General features: G+C 36.9%; 1 protein-coding gene across 4 annotated transcripts in view; it reads left to right on the forward strand.

The window, feature by feature from the left end:
* The window catches only part of gogo (thrombospondin-1 like protein golden goal), a 398,554-nt gene extending 371,708 nt beyond the window's left edge, over positions 1-26,846 (forward strand). For 2 of the 4 annotated variants that reach the window (XM_074184938.1, XM_074184939.1), the window contains exons 11-14: positions 2,268-2,442; positions 17,841-18,150; positions 19,523-19,733; positions 21,236-26,846. In XM_074184938.1, the coding sequence (XP_074041039.1) occupies positions 2,268-2,442; positions 17,841-18,150; positions 19,523-19,733; positions 21,236-21,777 (1,238 nt within the window). In that variant the 3' untranslated portion in view covers positions 21,778-26,846. The remainder of the gene's footprint in view (positions 1-2,267; positions 2,443-17,840; positions 18,151-19,522; positions 19,734-21,235) is intronic. The other 2 variants (XM_074184941.1, XM_023171008.2) reach the window with 2 other exon arrangements.
* Positions 26,847-27,558: the final 712 nt, after the last annotated feature.

Consider the following 27,558-nt stretch of genomic DNA (forward strand, 5'->3'; position numbering starts at 1 on the left):
GTCTCTCATTTAGGAGCCAGTTGGAAGAACAGTTTATGAGCTGATTTTATATCATATTATAAACTGAACTTCGCCTTTTGCTTTGGGCCAAATTCATATCATATGTGTATTTTTTTTTGTTCTATGTATGTAAGCAATAAAGTCGTTTATTATTATTATTATTTTCAAGAAATGGATGTGACTTGACGCCGGTGCCTCAATCTGCCTACTCCCCAGGTTTCGTCATGAGTTCTCTCTCAGGTCTCAAACTGCCTTCTCCTTAGATTGAACTGAGGTATTGATGGGTGTTCGGTGGTATTTATATCGGCAGAAGATGCTGAAGTGGAAATGTGGGGGTGGGGCTTCGGCTGATTACCATCACCAGACGTCTTGGTGGGGGGTGCTGAGCATCGGGAAATTGAGGGTTTCCAGCTAGTTGGAAGTCTCTGACGGCCGCACCGTTTGTTCAGGCAGGAAGATCACTTTTAAATTTCGAGCTTGTAGTGTTTTCACTGTGGCGATGGTCTTAGTTTTCGCAAAGTCTATGTGTCACATGTCTGTTGGTCTGGTCTACATATGTTCTATCGCAATATGAGCACATCATATATACCCTGGGATTCATTGACAATTTTGTCCTAGGGGAAACGGAGGAATGTGGAAATTTGATTTATTGGCGGTAAATATCGATTTTATGTCCTGTTTTTTTGAGAATTTGGCCAATTTTATCAGTTACACCTTTAATGTAGGAAAGAAAAGCTTTATGGTGAACGTTGTTGTCTTTTGGATCTTTGGGACTGGACGGAGAATTTTGTTGATGACGGATGGATCTGTCAATTTGATAGTCTGTGAATCCATTTTGAAGGGGAGCTGATTTGAGTTGAGCCAGCTCTTGGTTTATTGTGGCGGTCTATGAGGTTGATAGATCTGTGGATGAGAGAATTCATGATGGAGTTGGTTTGTGCTAGATGACGGTGAGAGTTTGCGTTGAGGTATCTGATTGTGTGTGTTGGTTTCCTGTAGACCGTGTGGGTGAAGAAGTCATTGGATTTTGTGATGAGGGCATCTAGGAATGGGAGAGAGTTATCGGTTTCAATTTCAATTGCAAATTTTATATTTGGGTGAAGTCGTTGAGGTGATCAAGGAAATTATGGAGAGTTTCGGAGCCGTGGTGACAAAAAAAGTCCTTCACGTATCTGAACCAGCAAGAGGGTTCGTGATCGAACGTGTCAATAGCCTTGGTTTCGAAGTCTAACATGGAAAGATTTACAAGGACTGGTGAAAGAGGAGAACATATAGGGTGTTGGTAGAAGCTACTTTCGAAGAGGAAGTATATGCTGGACATACAGTGACTGATGAGGTTGAGGGTGCCTTTGAATGTTCAAGAATATTCAATGTGTCTGAAATGAATTTCGTATGTATGACGAGGACTTTTCTGCATGGGAATGAAGAGTGTTTGCAAGGTGTTCGACAATTTGTGGGAGACCGTATATGCGGGGGGTACCTGAGGATTTTTCTCGGGGGATGAGAACTTACTTAGCTTCGGTAGGGAGATTGGTGTTATTAATAAGGGACTTGGTGGAAGTGGCATTCAGGTCAAATGCCGGGTTATCTAAATTTCTTTCTAATGCCAATGATAAAGTTGACAAGATGTTGAAATCTGGAGTATAAAAGCTCAAGTGTCCGGAGTATAATAGTGTTCATGTGGGACAATGTGGCTGAAATTACTCAAAACGGTATGCTGAAGGTCTTTCAAACTAAGTTCGATGTTTTCAAAACATTTCTTGGAATGCAGCGACAAGTTTTCGAATATAAACGATACGGAAATTTAGCACTATGCTGGCAAGGATTGAGAACTGAATCATTTGAAATCCTTGAAATTTCATAAGCATTGTGGATGTAACCTACTAAATGACCAAATCGATCTGGTCTAGTCGCCGATTTTCAGATTAGCATACCCACATTTTCACAGGTAAACAAAATTCAGGTGATAAACCACCGCAGCGTACAGATATATAAGGGTTAACATTGTTGATCATATCAGTTCATTGTATTAGTTTGAAAACGTCTTTATAGAACTAAACTGCAGTGAAGTCAGTTACGAATACAAGTGATATAAAAACATAAAACAAGTTTTGTTTTCTATTTTCCATGATCAATTCATGATCAATTAGGTTAAAAGTTGAAAAACTCCTGATCTGTTCCTTTCGAGAAATTGATATCTCCAGCATCCCGATCACATACTCATAACTTTTCCATTCGTTACCCTCATCTTGGTTATTATCTTCCAGGTTCCAACAGCAGCTTGGCGATGGCAACTCGAGCAACTTCCAGTGCGACACTTTTATCCGAAGTGATTTCTCTGACGCGACTACGACCCCACATCAGGACGAGGAACAGACACATCCGGCTTCGGGAGTCGATGGATTGCGAATCAGCCAGAAGCGACAACGAAGTCACGTTGGCGTAAGTTGCGGTGTAATGGGCTCGGGGATTTCGGGGTTCCTTATCTTGTTTGCGAGCCTGCTATCGGGATAAAACGGGCCGATGAAACGGATGAAATAACGAGCATAACGAATTTTGTTTATTGTGTCAAATTTGATGACATAACTCGACTCTTGTAAATCTGAATTACAGGATATTATTGATCAACTCAATGTTAACAAAGCATGTGGATTTGTAAAAACTGTGAAAGCTGTCAAAACTGAAGTATTGCAATTTTATTTTAAATCATATCCAAATCTTTCGAAAGTGGAACAGTTTCAAACGAAATGAAAATTGTCCACTTTTTGATGTGTATCGATTAGTTGTGTTGTGTTAGTGATGAAACAATCGTAAATATAGAATTGATATATTTATTTCGAATACGTTATCACAGAACTACTGATATTAGGCAGCATCACAAGCTAAGGCGCTAAGTCATTCTTTTGTGTGGAATCAATTCAAAATACTCAAAATTATGGGCAACATTAATAACACGACAATCAATAAAAAACTTCCAACTAATAATCAATTGTACATCATAATTTTTTGGGAAAGAAAGTTTTTGGCTTTCTACTACTCCATCTAATACAAAAAAATGGATGAGAGAATCTTCCAAAGAAGATTCCTCATGACTGGGATTAAATCAAATAGGTGAATGAATGTCATTACGATGTCATCGATGACATAAGCAGATCAAGCTTATTCCGTGACATTCAAAATCGTAATTCATGAATGAAGTGTGTGTATTTTCTATAATGTAATCCAATTTGGTACTGAAGAGCCTTAGGGCAAGTGTCTTAAGGCGAAACACGTGTATACCAGTTAGGGTGACAGTGTTCCATGTGAGTACAATTTATTACCATTCATTCAAAGTAAAACTCATGTGAATGATATCTGATTCTTATTCCTCCACAAATGTTCGATATACAAACTGAATAAAGAAAAGTATCTTCTGTATGATTCAGTGTTCATACAGAAGTATTTGTTTCGAAAGAATTTTTTCTTTCGTGTAATTCAATGTTTATATGAAAGTAGCTGTTTCAGGAGGACTTTCTTTCAGTTTGTGTCTGAAAGTTACTTCTTTGCATGATCTACACATCCATGTATAGAGTTACTTATTTCCAAATTGATTAATCCTTCCTTTCTTTGGAAGATTCTCTCATCCATTTTTTTGTATTAGATGGAGTAGTAGAAAGCCAAAAACTTTCTTTCCCAAAAAATTAATCACTCCTAAAAATATAACCCTTTCAAATTATATCATAATGTTTTCAAGTCTCAACTTTTGAAAATATTACTGAAAATATGAGGGAATATTCATGAAATATATACCATGTGATCTATAAAAGAGCATATTCAGTTCACCCAGAAAATTTTGGACCACCTGAATGGAAAAGAAACGATTCAAAAAATTATATTTATTCATTTATTTACGGGCAAGTCCATTTAAAGTATAAATTATAATGTTGAACAACTGGTACTGAATTACGAATCGCAGCTAAGAATAGCTTAAAAGGGGTAAACTTAAAGTATGAAAGGGATTAATTATAGAGTATAAAATGACAAAAAACAGTAAGCGACAATAAAACATATATCACATATATTACCTCAAACTATACACTGAAACATTATAGCACAGTATTCCTCAATTGAGTTTTAAAATGATGCAAGGAGATATTAAACATCTCAAGATTCACGTTACTATAGGCTAGTGGTAAGATTCTTGGAACGCAGCTATTGAATGTGTGGTTCAAACGATAAAATGGCACATAAAATGTTTGTTGCTGTCGAGTTGAGCGGTTTTGAAAATAGTAACCTTCCATATAAAGTTCATTACGGTTTTCACAGATATAGCGAGACAGAGATAGTGGTGAAGGATGTAGTGTATCAAATTCAAATGGATATTGATGGAAATGAGAAATGTTCATTTCATCAGTTCGGACTTCCATTGTCTAATATGAATTGATGATATGAATTGATTTAAAATTCCTGAAAGAATCTGTAAAAAATTAGCTGAAAAATAACAATTTCATTGAGCAAAAAACTGAAATTTACAATGAAATAACATACAAGCAACAACCAAAAAAAAATCAAACAAAAAATTTAACATAGATCATTAGAGTGCTTTACCTATCCCCTCTTTCATCTCTCCGCTTCATTGGTTTTAGTGGGAGCTGACCATTTGGCAGGAGTTGGTCGTGTGCGGCTTCTTTGAATTTTCTCCTGAACCAGTGTTCCTCCTTGTGGATAATTTCAGCTTGAGCCGACTTGATGTTAGGTTGATGAGTCCAAACATGCTCTGCTAGTCCGGATTTTCTCGTTTCTCCTCACTGCGTGTGTTTCTTGTGCTTGGCATAAATTTGTAGATCCACTTTCCTTCTGTCGAGAGCATTAGGCACAATATCCATCAGGAGCGACCACAGAAGGGGAGATGGTACCCCAACTTCAGGACAGTATCTGGTGACCCTGAACCTGATGAATTCGCTTTGAAGATTTATATTTGCTATTCTGTTCACCAGCATGGCATAGATACAGCCAGTTATGGTCGATTCTATACCTTTACTAGCCAGAAATGATCCTATAGATTCAGGTAGTGCATTGTCAAATGCACTACCTGAAGTGCATTGTCAAATGCACTACCTGTATCTGAATGAAAGGGCACATGATAGTAGGGTGAAAAAACAGCTGAGTGCAGCACAGAGGTCGTTTCTGCTAGCTGCAAGCGGAGCATACAGAACGACGCCAACGGCTGAGCTCAGCGTCATCACCGGAATGGCGCCACTTCAGGTAGAAGGATGGGCCAGATATCATGAGAAGAGTGAATGGGAAGAGTAAGATAGAAGACAGAGTGAAAGGAGAAGACAAAATTTCCCCCTGGCTGCAAGGGGAGTTGCTGGAGGAGATGAGGTGAGTGAAGTGTACGTGGACGATGAAGCGAGTATGGAGGAAGAAAAAATGGGAATAGGATGGGCGTATAAGAGGAGAGGGGAGGAATGGAATACAGGGAATGAAAGGATCATCTGGCAAAGCAGCGTGAATGAAGCAGAGTTAATAGCGATAGAGCGAGTGATTGACATGTGGAGTAAGGAAGAGAATCTGAAAATAGTCACCGACTCTGCTATGGCTTTGGAACGAGTGAAAGCAGGAAGAGTGGTGAATAAAAGGGTTGCAAGGATACATAGGATGATTGGGGAAAGGAGAGAGAGGGGAGTATGTACCAAAATCACATGGAGGGGGGGACACGATGCCGAGAATGTAGGAAATGCGAAGGCCCATGAGGAGGCCCAGAAGGGCATCAACAAGGAGCAAGTCTCGGTAAGTGTGAGAAAGATTCATAACAAAGAGGAGGAAAGAAAGCGAATAAAAGAGAGTATAAAGAGGGAATGGCAAAGAGAATGGGAGAGGGGCGTGACTGGGCGACTGTTCTAGCGATTCTGTGGGGCAGTCGGGCATGAATCACTGAATCTGTCGTGAAAGGCGATTCAGCTGTTCACCGGGCATGGGAATTTCCCGGGATACCTGGCGCGATTTAACCTGGGCCCGAAGATTCCCTGCCCGTGTGACTATGGAGAGCCAGAAACGGCGGATCATGTGATAGATAGATGCATGATAGGGGATAGGATTGGATGGCGAGAGTAGAAAGAAATGATGGAGAGGGTGAATGGAGAAATAAGTCTAAGGGATGGGATTGGAAAAAAAAGGAATAGATAAGATTCGCGAATGAATGGGCGGATAGCGTGGTGAGGGATGAAGGGGTAGGATTTTAGTGAGTTAACAAGTCACCACAGGCGAAATGGGGAAGGTCGCTTCTGGAGTACAGGGGTGTCATCCTGGTCGTGGCTGTACATGAGTCTGTGGAAATGAACTGTAAAGAAATCCGATATATGCGGAAATATTGTGAGGGGTTATGGGTTGGGATAACGGAATAGTTTTATTTGATTTGGTCATGAATTAACAGTAGAGTTGTTTTTAAGTTTCATTTCTAATTTGTTACATTTAGGTTACATTGTAAAAATATATATTGTAAAATTATTTTTTGGTAAATGAAGAGAAGAGGTCTTCTACCTCGCTAATTTGTCCCGGCGCATTGGCGGCGTTTCTGCGTCGGTGATGTGGCGGGGGGAGAATTCAGAGGAGTAGGGGTTTCTGTGACAGTGGTGGCGCTAGACAGAGGGAAGATGTCAGTTGAAAGGCCTTCGGGCTAGGACAACGATGGCGATGGCATTATTCATGTCGAGAGCATTAGACACACTATCCGTCAGGAGCGACAACAGAAGGGAAGATGGTACCCCAACTTCAAGGCAGCCTCTGGTAACCCTGAACCTAATGAATTCGCTTTGAAGATTTATATTTTTTATTCTGTTTACCAGCATGGCATAGATCCAGCCAGTTATGGTCGATTCTATACCTTTACTAGCCAGAAATGATCCTATAGATTCAGGTAGTGCATTGTCAAATGCTTCTTCAATACGAGAAATACAGAAACCGCATATAATACCACCCTCCTGATGTGTCCCTTCAGTATCCTCCCAAGTCCTCTCAACAGAAACGATGTAAGACTGATTGATCGTACCGATTTAGAGTGTGGGTCTTGCGACCCACTTTAGGTATATGTATCACTCTTGCTTTCAACCAAATGGGATTTGATGGATATTTGAAGGACTGAAACGACTTCCTGTGCTGTGATAACCTTCTTGATGACCTAGCCATAGTGGTGGTTAGAAAAATGAGGACATTCCGACACTACGTGGTCACAGGGTGACCAGGTGTCTTTCGAAAATTTTTCCACTCGCCGGAAAAAAAAGGCAGTAGTAGACGTCAGGCATGAAAACCGGTAGACAATGGCGAAAAAATCGGAAAATAGCTTGCACACATATTTATAATCAGTTGCGTGATCTGTTTCTCGGTTCAGTTTACCGTAACCCGATTTTTCGCTGGATTGAAGATTCCATTCGTTGCAGATATCCTCACTGGCTTGCCTGAATACGTTATAGTTCAGTATGTACCTTTTTTTAACTTCTTCGAACCACTCTATGTTAGGATGGTTGGTACAAACATTCTTTGTGGTTCTAGAATTGCTGTTTTCTTCCCACTGACTTTTCAATGTGCATTTTCAACGGCCTCTTCGTTTCAGCGATATAGGACATGAAATACAGTTAACTTTTGGAGATGCCCACCTTTATTAGCTACTACGGTCAGTACAGCAGAATCTGAGGCAGGCTTCAGTGTTCTGTCGATAGGATTGGATATTACTGATTTTGACGGGTTGTTCTACAATGTCTATTCTAGCAAGTTTCTGAAGTGAGGCTTCTGTTGAAGATTCCTGCTGCTTGGAGCCCAAAAATATTCTATAAACTGATATTGAATGATTTTCATAAATGAAACTGGTTTTGGTCTTCCTAACCTAATTGAAAAATAGTCAGTGTTTCAGTTCTGGTGTGGTAAAATTATTTTCGTTAGATTCACTCCACGATAGAGATTCCAATACTGCCTTGGAAATTAACGTTTAGAATTACCCCAACCTAATGAAACTGAAAATTGAAAAAGTTCTGATTAAATTCAAATAAATGTTAAACTATAATCATAAACTCTTCTTAAAGATCAACGCCATAAAAGCGATTAGATCCGTCGTTCGAATCAAATTCGAAATTATGCAAACTCCCAGCAATGCTATGAATGCAAATCGTGAACCGTGAGGACTTAAAGAGGAATTAAAGAGTCGAATCACGTCGTTCGACAAATCCGATCTGAAGTTTGAGTTCCTTTGAGATTCGATCAATTGGGAAATTGCTCTTCTCGAATACATATATCAGGTTTCTTTTCCGACCACTTGGAGACGTGGGGCCCGATGAATCGGTAGGGGAATTTGACAAGTACCTGCTGATACTTTTTTCTCCACCTCGTTTCATTTCAAGAGAATTTGGATATTTTTATACGCAGCAAATTTTTACAGGGTGGCTAATCGGAATTAAAAAAATCCTGATTGATTGGCCGTTACTTTTTTTGATACCTTGGGAGCTGTCTGACTTGGCCATTCAGTCAAAGTCTACAGAAAACACTGCAGCCTCTTGGGCTCATTGCGTTTATTCTCCCATCTTCTCTTGACACCCATTCCATCAGTCTCATTCCTTGTACTAGTTTGTTCTGATTCCGTGTTGGATGTTAGTCATATTCTTCTGGACGTAATTTTGTACGTGCTTGTATTGTCTGCCTCCTGTGATTCAGTGCCTCACATTTGCATAAGATGTGTAGAGCTGTTTGTATGCCTTTGTTGCATTCTGCAGCGGGGGTCTCCGTTGTACAGTCCCATTTCATTCAGGTGTCTTCTAAGCGGACACTGATTGGTTAGTAACCCTTTAATTATTCTAAGCAGATCCCTACTATATTGAAGTAGTTCTTCGGTTCTTTTCTCGAACGGTGCCCTAATGAAGATTCTACTGTGTTTGTTGCCAGGTACTTTTGTCCAGTACTCTGTGTGCTTCTTATTGGTACATGTCCTAATCTGGTTTCGTACCAATGATTTTGGTACCCCCAGAGCTGGTTCAGGACCTATACAGGGTGTTCCTTAAACACATGCTAATATTTAAGGAGGTAATTCTTAGACCCAACTTCTCATGGACGTATGTCCTAAACGCCTTAACTTTTGAGATACAGGGTGACAAAGTTTTCAAAAATAATCAGTTTCTTAAGAATAACTGAGATAATTTTGTAGACATCTTTGGCATATTTGGTACATATGTTCCATGCCTCAAGGCGCATTTTCTGATGTACACAAAGTTGTATTTTTTCAAACAGTGGCATCCCTACGAGTTTCGCATTGAATATTTTTGGGGAAAAAGTACTACGCCAATGCTTTCTTCTCAAAATAAAATCATTTTTGAAATCCTCATTTATTTTTGAGAAAATTTGATCTCTTGGTATTTCTTTGTCCGACGCATGATTTTCACTCAAAAAAAATCGACAGAAAGCAAATTAAGAAATTAGATCAATTCTGAAATGAATGAGAAGCTGAAAATTGGTCCATGACGCATTACCACATCCCTAATAATATTTGAAAACATAATCTGCAAAAAAATAAATTTTTCACAAAAACGAGTTTTATTTTATTTTGTGACAGTAAGTCTAAACGAATAGCACAAATTTGTTAATTAGTAATAATACCAAAACTGATTATAAAAATTGTTGGAAGTGGCCTCCTGCACTTAGTATGCATGCTTCCGCCCTTCTACGCATGGAATTACGCACCCGTTCAAATATTCCCGGCGTATTTCGTATAGTTTCACACGAGGCAACTATTCGCTCTCTTGAATCTTCTAAAGTATCAACAAGAGTTTTATACACAAGAGTTTTAAGGTGACCCCATAAAAAAAATCTAAACTGTTGAGATTGGGGGATCTTGCTGGCCATTGCTGTGGTCCTCCGAGACCGATCCAACGATTAGGATAAACTGTATTTAAATGGTTTCGGACAATTACACTGAAATGAGCAGAGGCGCCATCGTGCATGTACCATATTCTATATTGGCACATCTTCCAATAACCCAGGTAAGTCTTCTTCGAGAAAGTGTAAATAATAACGAACATCAAGGCGTCCTGGTAGAAAAAATGGGCCTATTAGATGATCACCTATAATTCCTGCCCATACATTAACCGAAAATTGGTGTTGGAAATGGGTTTCGGTTATTGCATGGGGATTTTCTTCAGTCCACACATGATTGTTATGGAAATTTTGAATGACATTCCGAGAAAAATTTGCTTCGTCTGTGAACAAAATTTGTGTCTCAAACTGCGGATTTAGTGCAATACTTTGTAGATACCACTGACTGAAGTTCACACGCTGTGGAAAATCTCTGGGGAGATTTGCCTGCACTCTTGAAATATGGTATGGGTATAACAAAAAATCAACCAAAATACGCCAAACAATTTGATGACAAATATCGAGAGTTCTAGCGATCTTCCTCAGGATGTTCCTCAATTTCTTGCAGCACCGCTTCCTCAATTTCAGGAGTTCTTACTACACGAGGTCTACCTTCCGGAGTCCCTTTCTTGAAACTACCAGTTTCCCCAAGTCGACGATGAATATTTGAAAAGGTTCGGCTATCTGGTAAAGCACGATTAGGATATCTTTCCTGATAAATGCGCCTGGCTTTTGTTGCATTACCATCGGCAAGGCCATATACGTCATGCATTTGCGCCATTTCCGCATTCGTATAATTTACCATATTTACTGATATTCAGAAAAACAGCGGACTACCAAAATAACTTCAATAACATTTCAAAATCAATCAAAACGCGCTGTGACAGTTTTTAACACCAACATCTTACTTTGAACTAACATCAATATTAGCTACTGACGTTTGTACATACAGAGAATTCGTTTTTTATTGCTATGGTGGGTACGCTGTTTTTTCTGCTTTTAATCTTTAAAAGAAATCACATATCGACAAACTCCATATTTCCAAGAGGTGCAGTAAATAAATTCTGCACACATCATTTATTCCAGGATAACTAAATTTATGTTTTCAAAAATTATTAAGCGGTGCTGCGTTATGACGTAATTTTAATTGAGAACAGTGCATCTGACAACAAACAAATACCTTTCAGATCCTCAATTATTCTGCAACAAATCTTAGTTTGCTTGCAGTCGATACACGATACCGCATCAGATTTTTAAGGAATTTATCCTTAAGTAAAGCGATTTTTAATTTTTTGAGCGAAATACATGCGTCGGACAAAGAAAACCCAGCAAATCAAATGTGGTCAAAAATGTATGGAGATTTTAAAAAGAATTTTCAATTCAAGATAAAGCAGTATTTTTTTCGCCAAAACTATACATTTCAAAACTCGTACGTACGCCACTGGCAGAGAAAATTAGGAAAATTGTACATCATTAAATGCGCCTTGAGGCATGGAACATATGTACCAAATATGCCAAAGATGTCTACAAAATTATCTCAGTTATTATTAAAAAACTGATTATTTTTGAAAACTTTGCCACCCTGTATCTCAAAAGTTAAGGCGTTTAGGACATACTTCCATAAGACGTTTCTTCCATAAAATGGGTCTAAGAATTACCTCCTTAAATATTAGCATGTGTTTAAGGAACACCCTGTATATGAAGTTAATGATCCGTGTCTAGCGCATTCATCAGTTTTATCATTACCCGTGATTCCTGAATGCCCTGGCACCCAGTACCAAGTCAATTTGTTCCGGTTTGCAATTTCATTCAGTTTTTCATGGCGTTCCCAGACCAGTTTTGATGTCACCTTCGGGTTTGTCAGAGCCCCTAGTGCGCTCTTGCTGTCTTGTTGTCATTTCTTTGAGGTCTCAATTTAATAAGCCTTGCACACTGCAAGATGGATGTGTATAGTCCTACCGTTACTTGATGAAGATAAATAACTGCACCTCATGATTTGATCCTCATAAACCCAGGAGTCCAGTCGATAATTTTTGATAGACCCAATGACGCTTAGTTTGACCATGTGGTCGAAACTTTTGAGTCTTTTATATGTGGACATTGCACCCCAGTTTGCACTTTTGGAGAGCAAGTAGAGCCATGAGTCGTTTTCAAAATACCTAAATATTCAATATAACATATTGATTTGAGGTGACATACTTGAGTATCGATTTCTTGAAGGGTTTTTTCAACATATGAAATCATTGTTTCGGAAAGCGAAATTCAAATATTTCCAAATGATTGCAATGATGATATGGTATGATATTTGAACGCTGATAAAGAAATGATCCATTTTATAATTGATGCAATTATAAAATAACTAGGTATAACTCTACTGATCAAAAAAACTACTGACACTATATCCAGCCTTCAGGTTAACAATCCATTTGGAAATATGAAGGAAATATAAATCCGTACAGCGCAACTTCCAAACACAAAAAACGCAGGGTGGCAAATCTGGTGGATACGGTGGCTGGTGAATACGGTGTTGTTTCTGTGCAAAAAATTACGAACAAGTACCAACGATAATAAAAAAACCAGTAAGCTGAAACTATGAGCATATGTTCGAGACGAGTATACCAAAACAAAAAAAATTAAAAAATTGCTAATCAAATGTACGTAGCCGGCTAAATTTGAACATCCACCTGCTCAACTATAATTGGTGTTTTTCATTCCATTGATTCTCATATCTATTGATTTTTGTGAATAAAAATATGAAAAAACTATTGGATAGACTGTTAGGTTAGATTAGGTCCGAAGTGAGTGGGTCTATTCGACCCTAAATCGCAACCCGCAAGGGTTTATTGTGGCTCACAACGATTAGTTTGTATTATGAGTAGTCTTCCAGGTCAGATGGTGAGAATACAGCTCTGCCGAACTCTAAAAACCTGATTCGATCCTCAGCGGGGCAAGCACAAAGTATATGCTCTGCTGTTTCATCATTTTCCAAACAGAGGCGACACTCACTGTCTTTCAACAGTCCGAGACATCTTAATTCATCCTTAAGTAGTCCAACAACTGTTTGGTATCAAGCTTCGAAGGGTAAATAATCGCCTTGAGTAAGCCAATCCTGGAAGATTCTGCCAGATGTCCATGAATATTCTTGCCATTCAGGTGTTCAATCTTTGTTTGGCGAAGCCTAAAGCGATGCCAATATCAGGTTTTGGTCCGATAAAGCTGCTTACAGGACCCTCTTCTGCAAGGGAGTCAGCAGCCTCATTGCCTTCTTGGCCAGTATGGCCAGGAATCTGTTAAGGTTCCCTATCGAAGAGTCGTTTTTGGCAAATTGCTACAAATTTAGACGTTGCTGGGTAGGAGCCAGGCGCTTTCAACGCCGCCTGACTGTCCGATAATATTTTAAGTGACTTTTGAATCAGGTCATTAGATTCTACCAATCTCTACCCACACAAAAAATGTCGACATGACTTATACAAGAAACACGAATAATAATTTTTAATCGTTTTTCATACACAAACATCACCGAAATAGACTGTTATTCATATATTTTTTTTTTAAATTTTGCTCAACCAAACTTCATAGTATTATTTCAAACTGCCTAATGAAACACATTCATAAAATATCATAAACAGAGTCCTACCGGACTTATAACGTGAAATACTAAAAGTTGCGGTTTATTTCCACTTGGGAATGTGCAGAAGAAGCAACTTTCAACGATCATTCCACATTTCAAAATTTAGGTTTTATTCCAGGAGTAAAATTCAAGACCAACTCACACAATGGTATCATTCCTACAATTGCCTCCCTTTACTTTGATTCAAACATACTTCAGAGTCTTTCATGGCGACATAATTAAAATATATGTGCACCAAACATCTGACAGTCCAACAATTGTAATATAATTACATTTTAAATTCAGCAGGGAATGTTCAGTAATATCACTTTTGAAACACATGTTCAATCCACAATTTCCGCACTTGCTGCAAATCGCGGAAAACTCATTCAGTCAAAATTTCTTGGATAATTGTTTGAATATACAGTCAGTCCTCGAAGTCATTAGCACGACTTTGTCTCCATCCTGAATTCTCCTTCATATTCATCACCCTCACTCTTCAAACACAAAATGAATAAAGCAAGGAGCGGTTGTGAGATTGCCGTGAAATTTTCCATAATTCGCAAGTTACATTACACTGCCAAACCCAAAGGGATTTGAGTTGCGTCTCAAGATAAGCATACTGTATCTATATACTCATATAAGCATATTACAGCTTATGTGAAGAAAAAGGCCGATACTTGATAAAAATCCATAACTTATACGAAAAACTCTCTGATCAAAATTTTCACTAAACAGTTTTACGAAAACGCAACACGTGTTTCGTTATAAAATAGCTTCTTCAGACGTGTCTTCACTTCTGTATAGACACGCCGTAAAAAGCTATTGTACTCATGTTAAGATAAGTTTAAAGAAGTTGTAATCCTGTATAGATAAGCGTGATTAAGCTATTGTATAGCGATACACGTGTTGCGTGTTGCAATAAAATGTTTCTTGATCTTTGATTTTCACCATGTCAAATAACGACATATGTTGAACTATCTTAAAACCTGAAGAAGCCATTGCACTACTGTATAGATACGCCTGGAGAAGCTATATTGATTCTATATGTATACATGCATAAAGAACTTATTGTATAGCGAAACACGTGTTGCGATTTTGTAGAACTGTTTTGTGTAAATTTCACAATAGATTGTTTCTTGAATATATACCATTTCGAATAACGACATATGTTGGAACCTGAAGAAGCTATTTTACTACTGTATAGACACGCCCGAAGAAACTATTGTTTTTCTGTATAGATATGCCCGAAAAAGCTATTGTAATCCTTCACAGATAGGCAAGGAGCTATTGTATAGCGATACACGTGTTGCGTTTTTGTAAAGTTGTCTAGTGGAAATCTCACAATGAAATGTTTCTTGATCTTTGATTTTCACCATATCAAATAACGACATATGTTGAACTATCTTAAAACCTGAAGAAGCCATTGCACTACTGTATAGACACGTCTGAAGAAGCTATATTGATTCTATATGTACATGCATAAAGAACTTATTGTATAGCGAAACACGTGTTGCGATTTTGTAGAACTGTTTTGTGTAAATTTCACAATAGATTGTTTCTTGAATATATACCATTCCGAGTAACGACATATGTTGAAACCTGAAGAAGCTATTTTACTCCTGTATAGACACGCCTGAAGAAACTATTGTTTTTCTGTATAGACAGGCATGTAGGAGCTATTTTAATCCTATATGGATTGTGATCCTATTGTAATTCTTCACAGATAGGCAAGGAACTATTGTATAGCGATACACGTGTTGCGTTTTTGTAAAGTTGTCTAGTGGAAATCTCACAATGTGATGTTTCTTGATCTTTGATTTTCACCATATCAAATAACGACATATGTTGAACTATCTTAAAACCTGAAGAAGCCATTGCACTACTGTATAGACACGCCTGAAGAAGCTATATTGATTCTATATGTACATGCATAAATAACTTATTGTATAGCGAAACACGTGTTGCGATTTTGTAGAATTGTTTGGTGTGAATTTCACAATAGATTGTTTCTTGAATATATACGATTCCGAGTAACGACATATGTTGGAACCTGAAGAAGCTATTTTACTCCTGTATAGACACGCCTGAAGAAACTATTATTTTTCTGTATAGACAGGCATGTAGGAGATATTTTAAACCTATATGGATATGCTCGAAGAAGCTATTGTAATCCTTCACAGATAGGCAAGGAGCTATTGTATAGCGATACACGTGTTGCGTTTTTGTAAAGTTGTCTAGTGGAAATCTCACAATAAAATGTTTCTTTATCTTTGATTTTCACCATATCAAATAACGACATATGTTGAACTATCTTAAAACCTGAAGAAGCCATTGCACTACTATATAGACACGTCTGAAGAAGCTATATTGATTCTATATGTACATGCATAAAGAACTTATTGTATAGCGAAACACGTGTTGCAATTTTGTAGAACTGTTTTGTGTAAATTTTACAATAGATTGTTTCTTGAATATATACCATTCCGAGTAACGACATATGTTGGAACCTGAAGAAGCTATTTTACTCCTGTATAGATACGCCTGAAGAAACTATTATTTTTCTGTATAGACAGGTATGTAGGAGATATTTTAAACCTATATGGATATGTTCGAAGAAGCTATTGTAATCCTTCACAGATAGGCAAGGAGCTATTGTATAGCGATACACGTGTTGCGTTTTTGTAAAGTTGTCTAGTGGAAATCTCACAATAAAATGTTTCTTTATCTTTGATTTTCACCATATCAAATAACGACATATGTTGAACTATCTTAAAACCTGAAGAAGCCATTGTACTACTGTATAGATACGCCTGAAGAAGCTATATTGATTCTATATGTACATGCATGAAGAACTTATTGTAAAACGAAACACGTGTTGCGTTTTTGTGGAACTGTTTACTGTAAATTTCACAATAAATTGTTTCTTGAATATATACCATTCCGAGTAACGACATATGTTAAAACATGAAGAAGCTATTTTACTCATGTATAGATACGCCTGAAGAAGCTATTGTAATTATGTATAGACAGGCATGGATAAGCTATTGTAATCCTCATGTATAGACACGCCTGAAGGAGCTATTGTAATCCTGTATAGACAGGCATGGAGAGGCTATTGTATACCGTGTTGCGTTTTTATGAAATTGTCTAGTGGAAATCTCACAATGAGGTGTTTCTTGAATACTCACCAAATCAAGTAACGACATATGTTGAATTATTTTCAAACCTGAAGAAGTCATAGTACTTCTGTGTAGACACGCCTGAAAAAGCTATATTGATCCTGTATAGACATGCATGAAGGACCTGTTGTATAGCGAAACACGTGTTGTGATTTTGTGAAACCGTTCAGTGTAAGTCTTACAAGGAAATGTTTCTTGAATACATTCCATTTCAAGTAACCTGAAGAAGCTATTTTACTCGTGTATAAACACGCCTGAAAAAGCTATTGTGATCCTGTATAGACAGACATGGAGGAGCTATTGTAATGCTGTATAAACACGCCTGAAGGAGCCTTTGTAATCCTGTATTGAAATGCATGAAGAAACTACTGTATAGCAAAACACGTGTTTTGTTTTTGTAAAACTGTTCAGTGGAAATCTCACAATGAAGTATTTCTTGCTTACATATGTTGAACTATCTTGGAATCTGAAGAAGCTACTGTACTTCTGTATAGACACGCCTGAAGAAGCCATTGTCCAGCGAAACACGTGTTGCGTTTTCATGAAACTGTTACGTGAATATTCCACATACAAATGTTTCTTGAATACATACTATATCAAGTAATGACATATGTTCAACTATTTTGAAACCTCCTGACGTATTATGGAATGTCGCTTTCCACAATTTACCAATGAATAATATTGTTACGAACTTTGAAACCAATCTGTTTAAAAATCTGTTTAAAATCTGTTTCTCCGTTAATCAGCTGTCGCCCCCATACGAACGACAACTATCAGAAGTTGAGAAACTTGTGCGAGCTAAGGACTAACGGGGTCTTACCTTTTAACGTGTGATTCCCAATAAATAGAATATTTGACTTTTCGATTTTGAAATTTCGTTATTATTAGTTGAATGTCAAAGCAATTATGTCGGTAAACATGTTTGTTCTGTATACGTAAAAGAACTGCCGGTTTTCAGTTCTGAAAGTGATGAATGGCTTCATACTGATGTTGCCATAATACTTTTTCTCTGGGGCTATGAATCCCAATCAACGTCTCGAAAAATACACACAGAATGTGCCAGGAATTTTGAATATGCTGAAAAACGTCACATTCTACTCTTCTGCCACACGATGACGAACAATAAAATGGGTTATTTTTTTCTGCTGGATTCTATATGTTTTTTCTGCCCACAGGAAAGAAGAGGAGTCCTTGAGTTTGGGCAGCACCACTACTCTTACCCAACAAGCTGCATCGCCATCGACATCCCACAAAGACCACGAAACAGAAGAAGTAACCTCCTCGTCAAGTTTACCAACTTCTCCTCACAGCGCTGACCATCCCACTTTGAGAAGATCGTCGACTATGACCAGCGAAAAAGACAAATCAACCGAAAAAGACAGACCAGACACCACAAAGGAAGCGACAAGAAGGCTCAGTAACGTCAGTAATTTCACATTGACCAATGTGAGCCCGATGTCAGAAATATGCTCCAAAAGTGATCCGGTGTAGTACCTTTCTGCTTCAGTTTTCTTTTGACGCACATCAGCACTTTCACAATGAAAAATGTCTCGATTGATTTGCGTATCCAAGAGAATTTGGGCCAAAATCAAGGCTGGTACAATCCTTGTCATTTTCTATTACTTCATGTTCTTTTCTGAATATTTTGATCGCCTCAGACCCCTGAAACTTCTATATAGTCCAATAACTTTGACTACTATTGAAAAGTGTGCTATGGATGGACCTGAGAAGTGTTTTGAGAGAAATCACTTAAAATGAAAACGGAATGATTCTAGGAGAGTTCAATTTTTGATGAGAAACTTTTTGGATTTCTAATTTTCCATCATGCAACAAACAAATCTAGGAAACTTCTAAGAGAAAATAACTAACTACAATGGATGGAATCCAGCAGTTGCAGGGTATGCAGAGTCGGAGCTCCATACATAAGAACAATACTCCAAAGAAGGTCTGCATTAAAAGTTGATGAGGTTTGTACAGTTTTCTGGTTTGGAAGATTGTTTCAAGCTTTCGAGAAGCAGCCTTTGCAGTTCCTGAGACATGATTGTGCCAAAACATATTGGTGTCCATTTAAACCCTCAACAAACTTATTGAAGCAGAAAGCGGAATTGTCTGTCCTGGCAATTTATCTGAGAACTGATATTCAGAGTTGAATTTTTTTGCTGTAAATATAAAAAATTATTTCGAAAAAATCGACAATTTATGAAAAGCTTCACTTTGTAAAATGTTCAGTCTTGAGAGTGAATTCAGTCGACTGCAAAATCATTCTAAAATGTCGAATAATAGACTTAGTCGACTGAAGATCTTCTCAAAATTGAAGAATGGTCAAAAATTAGGCTTTGTTCCGATCTTTCGAAGTTCCCTTCAAAGCTAGAAATCAAAACAATGAAGAGTATTGGACTATTATATTGGTAACATGGAAAATTTTTGGTATTTTTCCTAACTTTTTTGAAGAGACAAGTTTCTGAGTTTTACTGTAATAATCCTTAGTCATGAGACGACTTCGAAAGAGGAATATGTACGCCATTGAAATCAGAGACATTCTTCAACAAACACAAATCCCAACATCGGCATATGCTGTATATTAGTACACTAGTTGAAATATTTATAACTGAAACATATAGAATTGAGCTAACAACTATTCACTGTACACGCTTATGTTTCCATTTCTATTTCGTTCACCTGAGCACTTTTGGTGGTACCATTTCTTGAAGTCTCAACTGTCAGCGATATTATAAAAGGTTCTTACATAGATCGAAAATGGATATAACGTATTTACTGACCAATATCTCTCCGAGAGCTGGGACTTCATTTTTCATTAAACAGTTAGTCGAGCTTCCTAATGAAAAATAAATTTTAGGGATGTTATTCATCAGCCGCAAGTATGATCAGTCGAGCAACGATAAGGAGCACTAACGCCAAAGAAAAGAAAGAGAAGCGAAATCGGGAAAAACTGTTGGCTGGACCTGGAGGATCAGAATTTTCTATAGCTAACCAAGACTTGGACTTGGAATTAGATTACTATGATTATAACGTTGTGAATGCTGGAGCTGCCCCTGGATCGTATTTAGGTGATTTATAATTCTTCTTGAAGTCATTAAATTACATCATCAGTGTTTCTATTGACATTATATGGAAATTTATGAGAAGAAATAATATTTTCGACGCATTTTTTCTCACATAAATTTTCGGTACTTGGTAGAAGGTATCATCGCTTGAATTTTCAGTACGATGTTAATGATTCAATGTTGAGAGCTGGTATTTATGTGCTTCTCAATTTTTTTATTTCGTGTAACTTTTTTTTAGAGTTTAGATGTCGTCTTTTGGACATGTTGAGCCGAATAATTTCCCTTTTGAGGAAAAATCTTTTACGTCCCACATCACGTAAGGGTCGCATGCAGGAATTCTGCACAATTCATATTCTGTTGGCATCACTTGAGAAAATTCACTTCATGGCCATAGTGAATTTTGAAAAACACAAGAACCACATACTATCTTTTTGAAATATTGACGCGATGTTAATATATCCATTGTAATGGATATTTATATTTCAAGACTGGCTGAAGTTTCTATTTCTACACATCAACTATTTGCTTATTTACTTATTTTTATCGGTCAAAAATAATACAAATATAGTCGTTTACTTCCACGGTAGCAGTTTTGCTTTCATCAGCAAGTGTAACTGGGTATCATCTGCTCAAAAATGTTGGGTGTCCCATTAAAGAATAGTTTCTCTAGCAGCTGTATATAAAGTAACTAAGATAAGGCCCAAAATGGATTCCTGAAGTACGCTAGATGATATTCATGGATAATTCAATGAGTTCTTTCTGTGGAGAGTTATTTCTTCACAAAGTCAATGTTTACTTATGGAATGTGAAGTAGAAACAATATTAATCAATGTGTCCGTTGATGGTATCAGAAAAATACATCAATCAAATGTACATATGAACTTGTAAGATGTTATGTACATTAATTGTTTTTTTATACTATACAGATAGTTCGATACTGAAAAACTGAAACCTGTTTCAACTTTTCGAATACATTTTTTTAATATCTTATGCTAAAAACTTTTCACAGGTGTAGTTGAAAATTCGCGCATTCGGCCTAGATCTGTAAAAAAATCTGTTTCAGATCTTTTTTCCGTTGTTAACTCCATGTTGTGAGCATACTATAATTGAAAAATCAATTATTTTAAAAATATTGTTATAGCTTTGCCTACATATCTTTTCATAAAGTTGTTTATACACAGGAAAACTTTAGAAGTTCTGCAATATCTGAAACTCCGATTCAACGAACATATTGATCAGTTTGATAAGTAAAAGGTAGATCATCAATTCCAGAGATTTTTCATTACCGTCATCAGAAAAGTCATTGAGAATATCCCTAAATGGACGATTAAATAATTTCTAATTGAGATGAAGAACTTTTTGACATTTGTACTATTTGAACTGGTTTTCAGAATAATTTCCGGAATATATTATATAAACAACACCTATAAAATGGTTCACACAATATTTTGTATATCGTCTGCTGATATAGCTACTTTAGCGTCCTCATATGCTTTCACTTTTAGGAATGGATCCTGCATTTCTAGTGTGGATCCCACCTCTAGATGAATCAGGCGAAATTTTACCGGATGATAAAGGAGAATTCCACGAAATGAAAGACATCAGACCACAAGTATATATTGACCCAGGAAGCAACAAAGAATCGCCTGAAGAAGAAACACTACTACCGAAACTTCGGAGCCGATCTCTGAGCGAGAGCACTTCAAAAAGTTCACCGATCTTAAACGCAAGAAATAAAAGAGTTCATCCTTTGCTCACGCAAGATAATGATGTAGATAATAAGTTCATTCATGAAGTAGAACCTTTAGTTAATTCAAAGGTTGTTACTATACAACTACATGAGTTCCCAAAAAAATTGAGAACATCTCCGAAATCATCGAATCGGGACATGGAGAAGGAAACAAAGGTGGAGAAGTCGCCTAGCTTGGAAGGCGAATATTTGGAAGACATAAAGTTCGCCGACGATGAAGAGGAAGAAGACTTATCTGGAACCCAGTGCAATATAGGTATATCATATCAAGATTCGAATATTTTATTTTCCAGTTAAGACTGAACAGAGATTTATATTGAGGAGTTGGATGATCAGGGGCATTGGAAAAATATCAGTCACTCAGGGTATCGATGTTTCAGGTCATTTATGTTATGAACTGCTCAAGATAACAAGTGAACAATGTGATTACTTGAATGGATATTAGTAGGAGCATTATTGATATAATGGTCCTTTCTTCACCAGTTATTACAAACCTGTTAATATTTCACTTCAAGATAGGTTTCCACGCTCGTCAATTTGGTGTAGGTACTGTAGTTCTGGTTGAACCACGTCTGTAGTTTTCATCTGTTCGACGTTTCGGCTTTTGATTTGAAACTGAAGTTATATGACTCGACGACGGTGTCGTGATTTAACAGGACCCCAAGCCTCGTCACTGGATGTGTTCTTGCTTTGTTCAGTTCCAAGAGAACACTGATGATCAGTGTTAGAGAATTAGAGATATCACTAAAGTAACCATGAGTCAGCTTTAGCTACCTCGTGGTAGCTTCTTATGAACAGGATGTATATGGTGTCTGTAGAGTAGGGAGAGTGAGTGTACAATAACATCACTTAGACCACATGTAACCCATTGTACATCCTCCCGAGGAGTTGTCCTTCTAGGTCATCGTCCATCCTGTCCTTTCCAGGAAGGTGAACAGGTCACTAGGATACATCTCCTTATTGGCAGGTGTAGGCCAAGACTCGCCGAACACACTCACTTTGGCAACCTTGAGGTGTCTTCCCGTGGCTTCCGCGAAGGTTTTGGAAGTTGCAGCGATATTACTGTCGTTGAGCGGCTTCTTCAACCTTCTTGGGGGTTCCTTCCGTGAAGGGGCACAAGTGAGGGAGCTTTCCTGCAGGGACATCCGGTTCCTCGCCTTCATTCAAGGCGAAGCTCTTGGCTCCCGCTGCAGGAAGTGTTTTTGCTGATTCCCATTCCAAGCGGTAGATTGGGGTGAATATTTCTGTTCATCCCCAGCCACCGCCTTAGATTGAGGAGAGCAATTCTGTCCAGCCTCGGGATTGGATTTTGTTTTTGTTGTTTCTGTTGTTTCATTCATTTATGTTCCCATGAGTACCGAGGGAAGAGTTGGTCAGGGTGTAACATAAGTACGTTAAAATATTCAAATGACGTATTCCTGAGACAATTTTGAAAAAAAAAATCTTTTTGAATTTGTGTCCAGAAATGCTTCGTTTCGGACATCCAAAGTATTGGAATTGAATATTTTTGTTCGTTTTAAAAAAATATATTTCGCAAAAAATAAGTTATTTGCTCAAAATTTGGGACTCGGGGTTTTTTGACGTGGAAGATCATAATTTCGTATCGATTATCATATAACATCTACAGGGCGCTGCGTCATCATTTATTTCAAATGACCTTTTGGTACTTTCTATAAAAAATCTGATTCCAATTCCTTTTCCATCTTTATGCAGAAGAATGTGTGAAGCTCTCAAAGATGTGTAGATCTATTAACATCTTTTCCAATTGTTTATGTTTCTGAAAATTGACCTTTTAGATAAATCTTAGCAAGAGCATTTGAATAGATACTCTTGTAGGTATCTGTATCTGTACAGAAGGGAGGGTGAGTGTAGGTCCACACCACTTAGGCCACATGTGACCTATGGAACATCCTCCCAAGTAGCTGTCCTCCTAGGTCATCGTCCATCCTGTTCTTTCCAGGAAGGTTAACAGGTATCTGTGAGACATCTCCTTTATATCGGCAGGTGTAGGCCAAGACTTGCCGGACACACACTCTCTTATTGACGATAACTCCGGACATTCGCTTAGGACATGCCTGACAGTTTCATCTTCTTGTTCACACATTCTGCATAGAGGTGTGTCTACTAGCCCCATATTGTGGAGGTGTTTCCTTAGTTGACAGTGGCCAATCTGAAATCCTACTGTTAAGTGTAGATTTTTCCTGGTCATCGCCAGATATTTCTTCGGCGCCAGCTTCCCAAGGTCGTCAAGGGTGATCCTGGCAAGATTGCATCTTATCATTTCATCCCATCTCTTTAGGGATTGAGTACGGGTGTGACGTTTGGCTAGGTAGGTGCCACTGGGTCCTAAAATTCTTAGTTCAGCCGCTTTCTGGCTAAAGAGTCGGCAATGCGGTTACCTTTACTCCTGTCGTATCCTTCAATCCACCTCAGTATAATGTTATTATCTACCAAGGCTTTACTCTTGTTGGTTATTCAAACATACTTACAACTTCACCCAATGCAGAATTCTGGTATGGAAATAATGTATATCATAGCTAGACTGAACACATCGTATTCATAATTTGTTGAACACCAACATTCAGTTTGTTTTGAAAATTTCTTCCTAGGTGTTTGGTATATATTTCCAAAAACTTTCGAAATCAACCTAGTTGTCTGTTTGTTGATACAAACTTGCAAATGCGAATTGGTGAAATTTTCAGTTTTGTGAATATGGAAGTGTATCAATTCCACTTCTTAGTAAGGTATCAGATGATTTGAAATTTCAATTTCAGACAGAAAATTTGAATTGAAGTTCGAATACATGATTGGTTTAATTAGTCTTCCTCTTGAAGATTATCACTTGGTGATTAAAACACGTGTCGAGGTGTTAAAAATGACGGCTTGGTGATAAAATTACACTGATATTAATTACTACATCAAAGGTTCCAAACAGTGCATCACGAATCTACTAATAATGTAATGGGATTTCATATCAAAATCAGAACCAAAATTTACCTTGAAAACCCCACAACTTACATATTTTTCAAACTCCAGTCACTGTGTAATTGCGGAAGTTCGTTGAGTATTCGAGTTACAATTTTATTGCCTATTCAAATTCATAACAGTGATTTGTTGAACAGTATCATAAAAAGTGGGTTGAAATCAAAAATGAAACAAGGAAAGTAATGGGAAATTCAAAATTACTCCCCATTACGAAGTCATAGAAGTAGGATTTAGTTAATTTTCACAAACAAAGTAATAATATGAGTTTAGTGTATAGACTCGACCTACTCGATATTTTATTGAATTGAGGACCTTTCCATAGATATTTTTGATGAAACATTGCCTTTGTTCTTTAGAATTTCAAGGTAGTAGTATGGTTTTTCTGAATACTGAAGGAATCTTGAATCAATTGAAAGTAAACATTATTTTAGTGAATGTGCTAAATGATCTTTGAATTAATTGAATCATCCTGCAGTTTCATCAATTTTGAAATCTTTGTTTTCGTGAAATCGAAAACGCTGGACTATTTTTAAGTACAAGATGAGTACTAGGGTCCACATAATTCCAGTTTACAATTACCATCAAGAGGATCATTAATTTTCACCCAATTAATGCAAACTGTATATCAATTTTGAAATGATTTCGCTCTCTTGCTAAAATGCAAATCGTCATTTTGTGTGTTTAACGTGATGAATAAATCACGAGCCTGATTCTGTTGTTAGGTTAACGAAAGTGGGATTATACCAAAAACATTCACTTGTTATTTCGAGCAATTCATTGGATGGTTTGGAAAGTACAAGTAATGATCAAAACCACTTTCTTAGTTGCAATGATGTGAATGAGACTGAATGTTGATTGTTTGAAAAAAAAATATTATAGTCATTTGGGCTAGTCCAAACTTGATAGACTTCACCTTCATATGACAAGTTTGCATTTTTCATCTACAATACTAACAGCAGCCAAATCTCATTTGTGGTCCAATGAAATCGTGGGCATTGAAGTTGAAAACAAATGTATAACAGAAAATCATACTGTTACTTAGTTAACAACATTTATATCAGGCGAAATTAATTGGAACTCAAAATCCAACCAAAGTAGCATTGAAGAATTTGCTAGAGTTTGCCTCTTCTTCTTTTAATTGTTTCTGTACTTTTCTTCATTTTCCCTTCTTGTCAGTCCTTTCCAGCTCGTTTCCTTCTGTACTTTCACTAATGTACACTTCTTTGGAGTATATTATCTAGTTACTTCTCTTTATCGTTTCTTTTTTTATTTATCAATTTCATAGTTCTCTTTTCCTACCTAAAAATGCACTTATTCGTTGAAAAATCAAATAACTGTTAGCCAACAGTGAACATTATCATGATATATTTCTCATTTACATATTGTTCTCTCTATTTTTTGTTTCATTTGCACTATATTTGACTAGCAATGAGAAAACGAAATATTTCCTTTCTGAATGAAAAGTACAAACTGTGATACTGAGGTGAACAAAAGTTGATTATTGTGTATATTTTTATTATTCCGTAGATTCAACAGTAGCGTATTCGTTGTTTTTTAAACCTTAAGGGTAGATTGCACTTTCGACACTTAACACATGAAACTAAATCATAAAAAGTTGAGCTCTTCCGACATTTATATTATGACGAGTCTAGTCACATCAAAAAAAGACTCAGCGCTATCGGGTTCCAGCATCACGTATATTTTGTTGATTCATAAACACAGATCATATCTCATTAAGTGTCACATCTGTTATGAACATGCGGTCCACTAGTGTATATTTGGAAACTGAAAGCTGACGATATTCAAAACAAAACTGTTTTTAGTTTTCATATATTGTTTAAGACTTCTAGTTGGAAGATTTGGAAATCAGAAATTGAAAAAAGACAGAAACTTCCATACGAAACTCAATCACAAAATTATTTTAACAATCTCTCCGTATAGATAGTGTATAAAATGAATCAGTTTTTGAAAACTTCCACTTGTAGAAGATTTTGACAAACCACAATCTACTTGACGATTAAGGTTGAAAGGTTGAGCAAAACAGCTAGTTCCACAACAGTTTCGGATTTATTCTTCGCCATAGGTTTCAGTTTTACATTTCACAGGTAATCATTGAATCCTCCAACAACGAATACAAATCTCACAAGTATTTAACTGTCTTTGAAAGTACACTTTCGTCAGTTTTCTGTTACCATACTTAAGAACTATTAGCAAAAACTGTATATTCATCATAAGATTAGTGAAAGTAGATTGCTTGTATATTGTTTCACGGTTCCTTGTAAAAACTCACTTTTTGTTATTTAATGTTGAAGAGCTATTTATGAATTATCAGTAAGAATTTTGGTATATGTATTTATTGCAATAAAATATACGTATTTACATTCGATTGTTTTATTTATTATTGATGATAAACATTCATTTCATTTCGAAAAAACTACCATGGCAATACAGGAAAGTATTTATTTGAAAACAATTCATATATTACTTCAAAAAAAGCTATTTTAAAATTTTTCTAATTGATAACAAAAAAAAACAAATATGATAGTTCAAATCGATAAAACAAATGCTGTTTCGTATTTTTCTGTGTTGGAAAATTATTTACCGTCATTTGGTTATTCATTAGATATTATGCAATAATTCCTTTGTTGAACGAAAAGTTTCTGGAAAATGCAGATTTGAGATTTTTCAACAGATTATTGAGCTGTCTTGTTTGATGACAATATGAATTTCTATGTTCTATGTTTAGTTGGCTCTGCGAAAGGTGAATGGAAAATGCATTTGAAGGCTCCAATTTGTAAACTCCTCAATGGCTTTAAAGCCTTTAAAGTTGAATCAGTTTCACTTGAACTAATTGAGTACTGTAATTTTGAAAGAATTACTGAGGAGTAAATTAACTTCAGATATTTCGAAGAATTTTTTTTCTATATAGAATCTACATAAAATCTTTAACTTTTTCGAATCACATCAATCTGGAAACAACAGTTTCATTTATATGTAAACCTTTAAACTGAACACTAATGGATCTCTCAATTTTGTTGTGTTCTGACAGTAATTTGGGAGTTGTTGTCTCACAGGGCTTTCAATCAATGAACA

Source organism: Leptinotarsa decemlineata, unplaced genomic scaffold (genome assembly GCF_025532065.1).
Source record: "Leptinotarsa decemlineata unplaced genomic scaffold, Ldec_3_MD MMD2_tig00026361_RagTag_RagTag, whole genome shotgun sequence".
In the NCBI taxonomy this organism is placed as follows: Eukaryota; Metazoa; Arthropoda; class Insecta; order Coleoptera; family Chrysomelidae; genus Leptinotarsa; species Leptinotarsa decemlineata.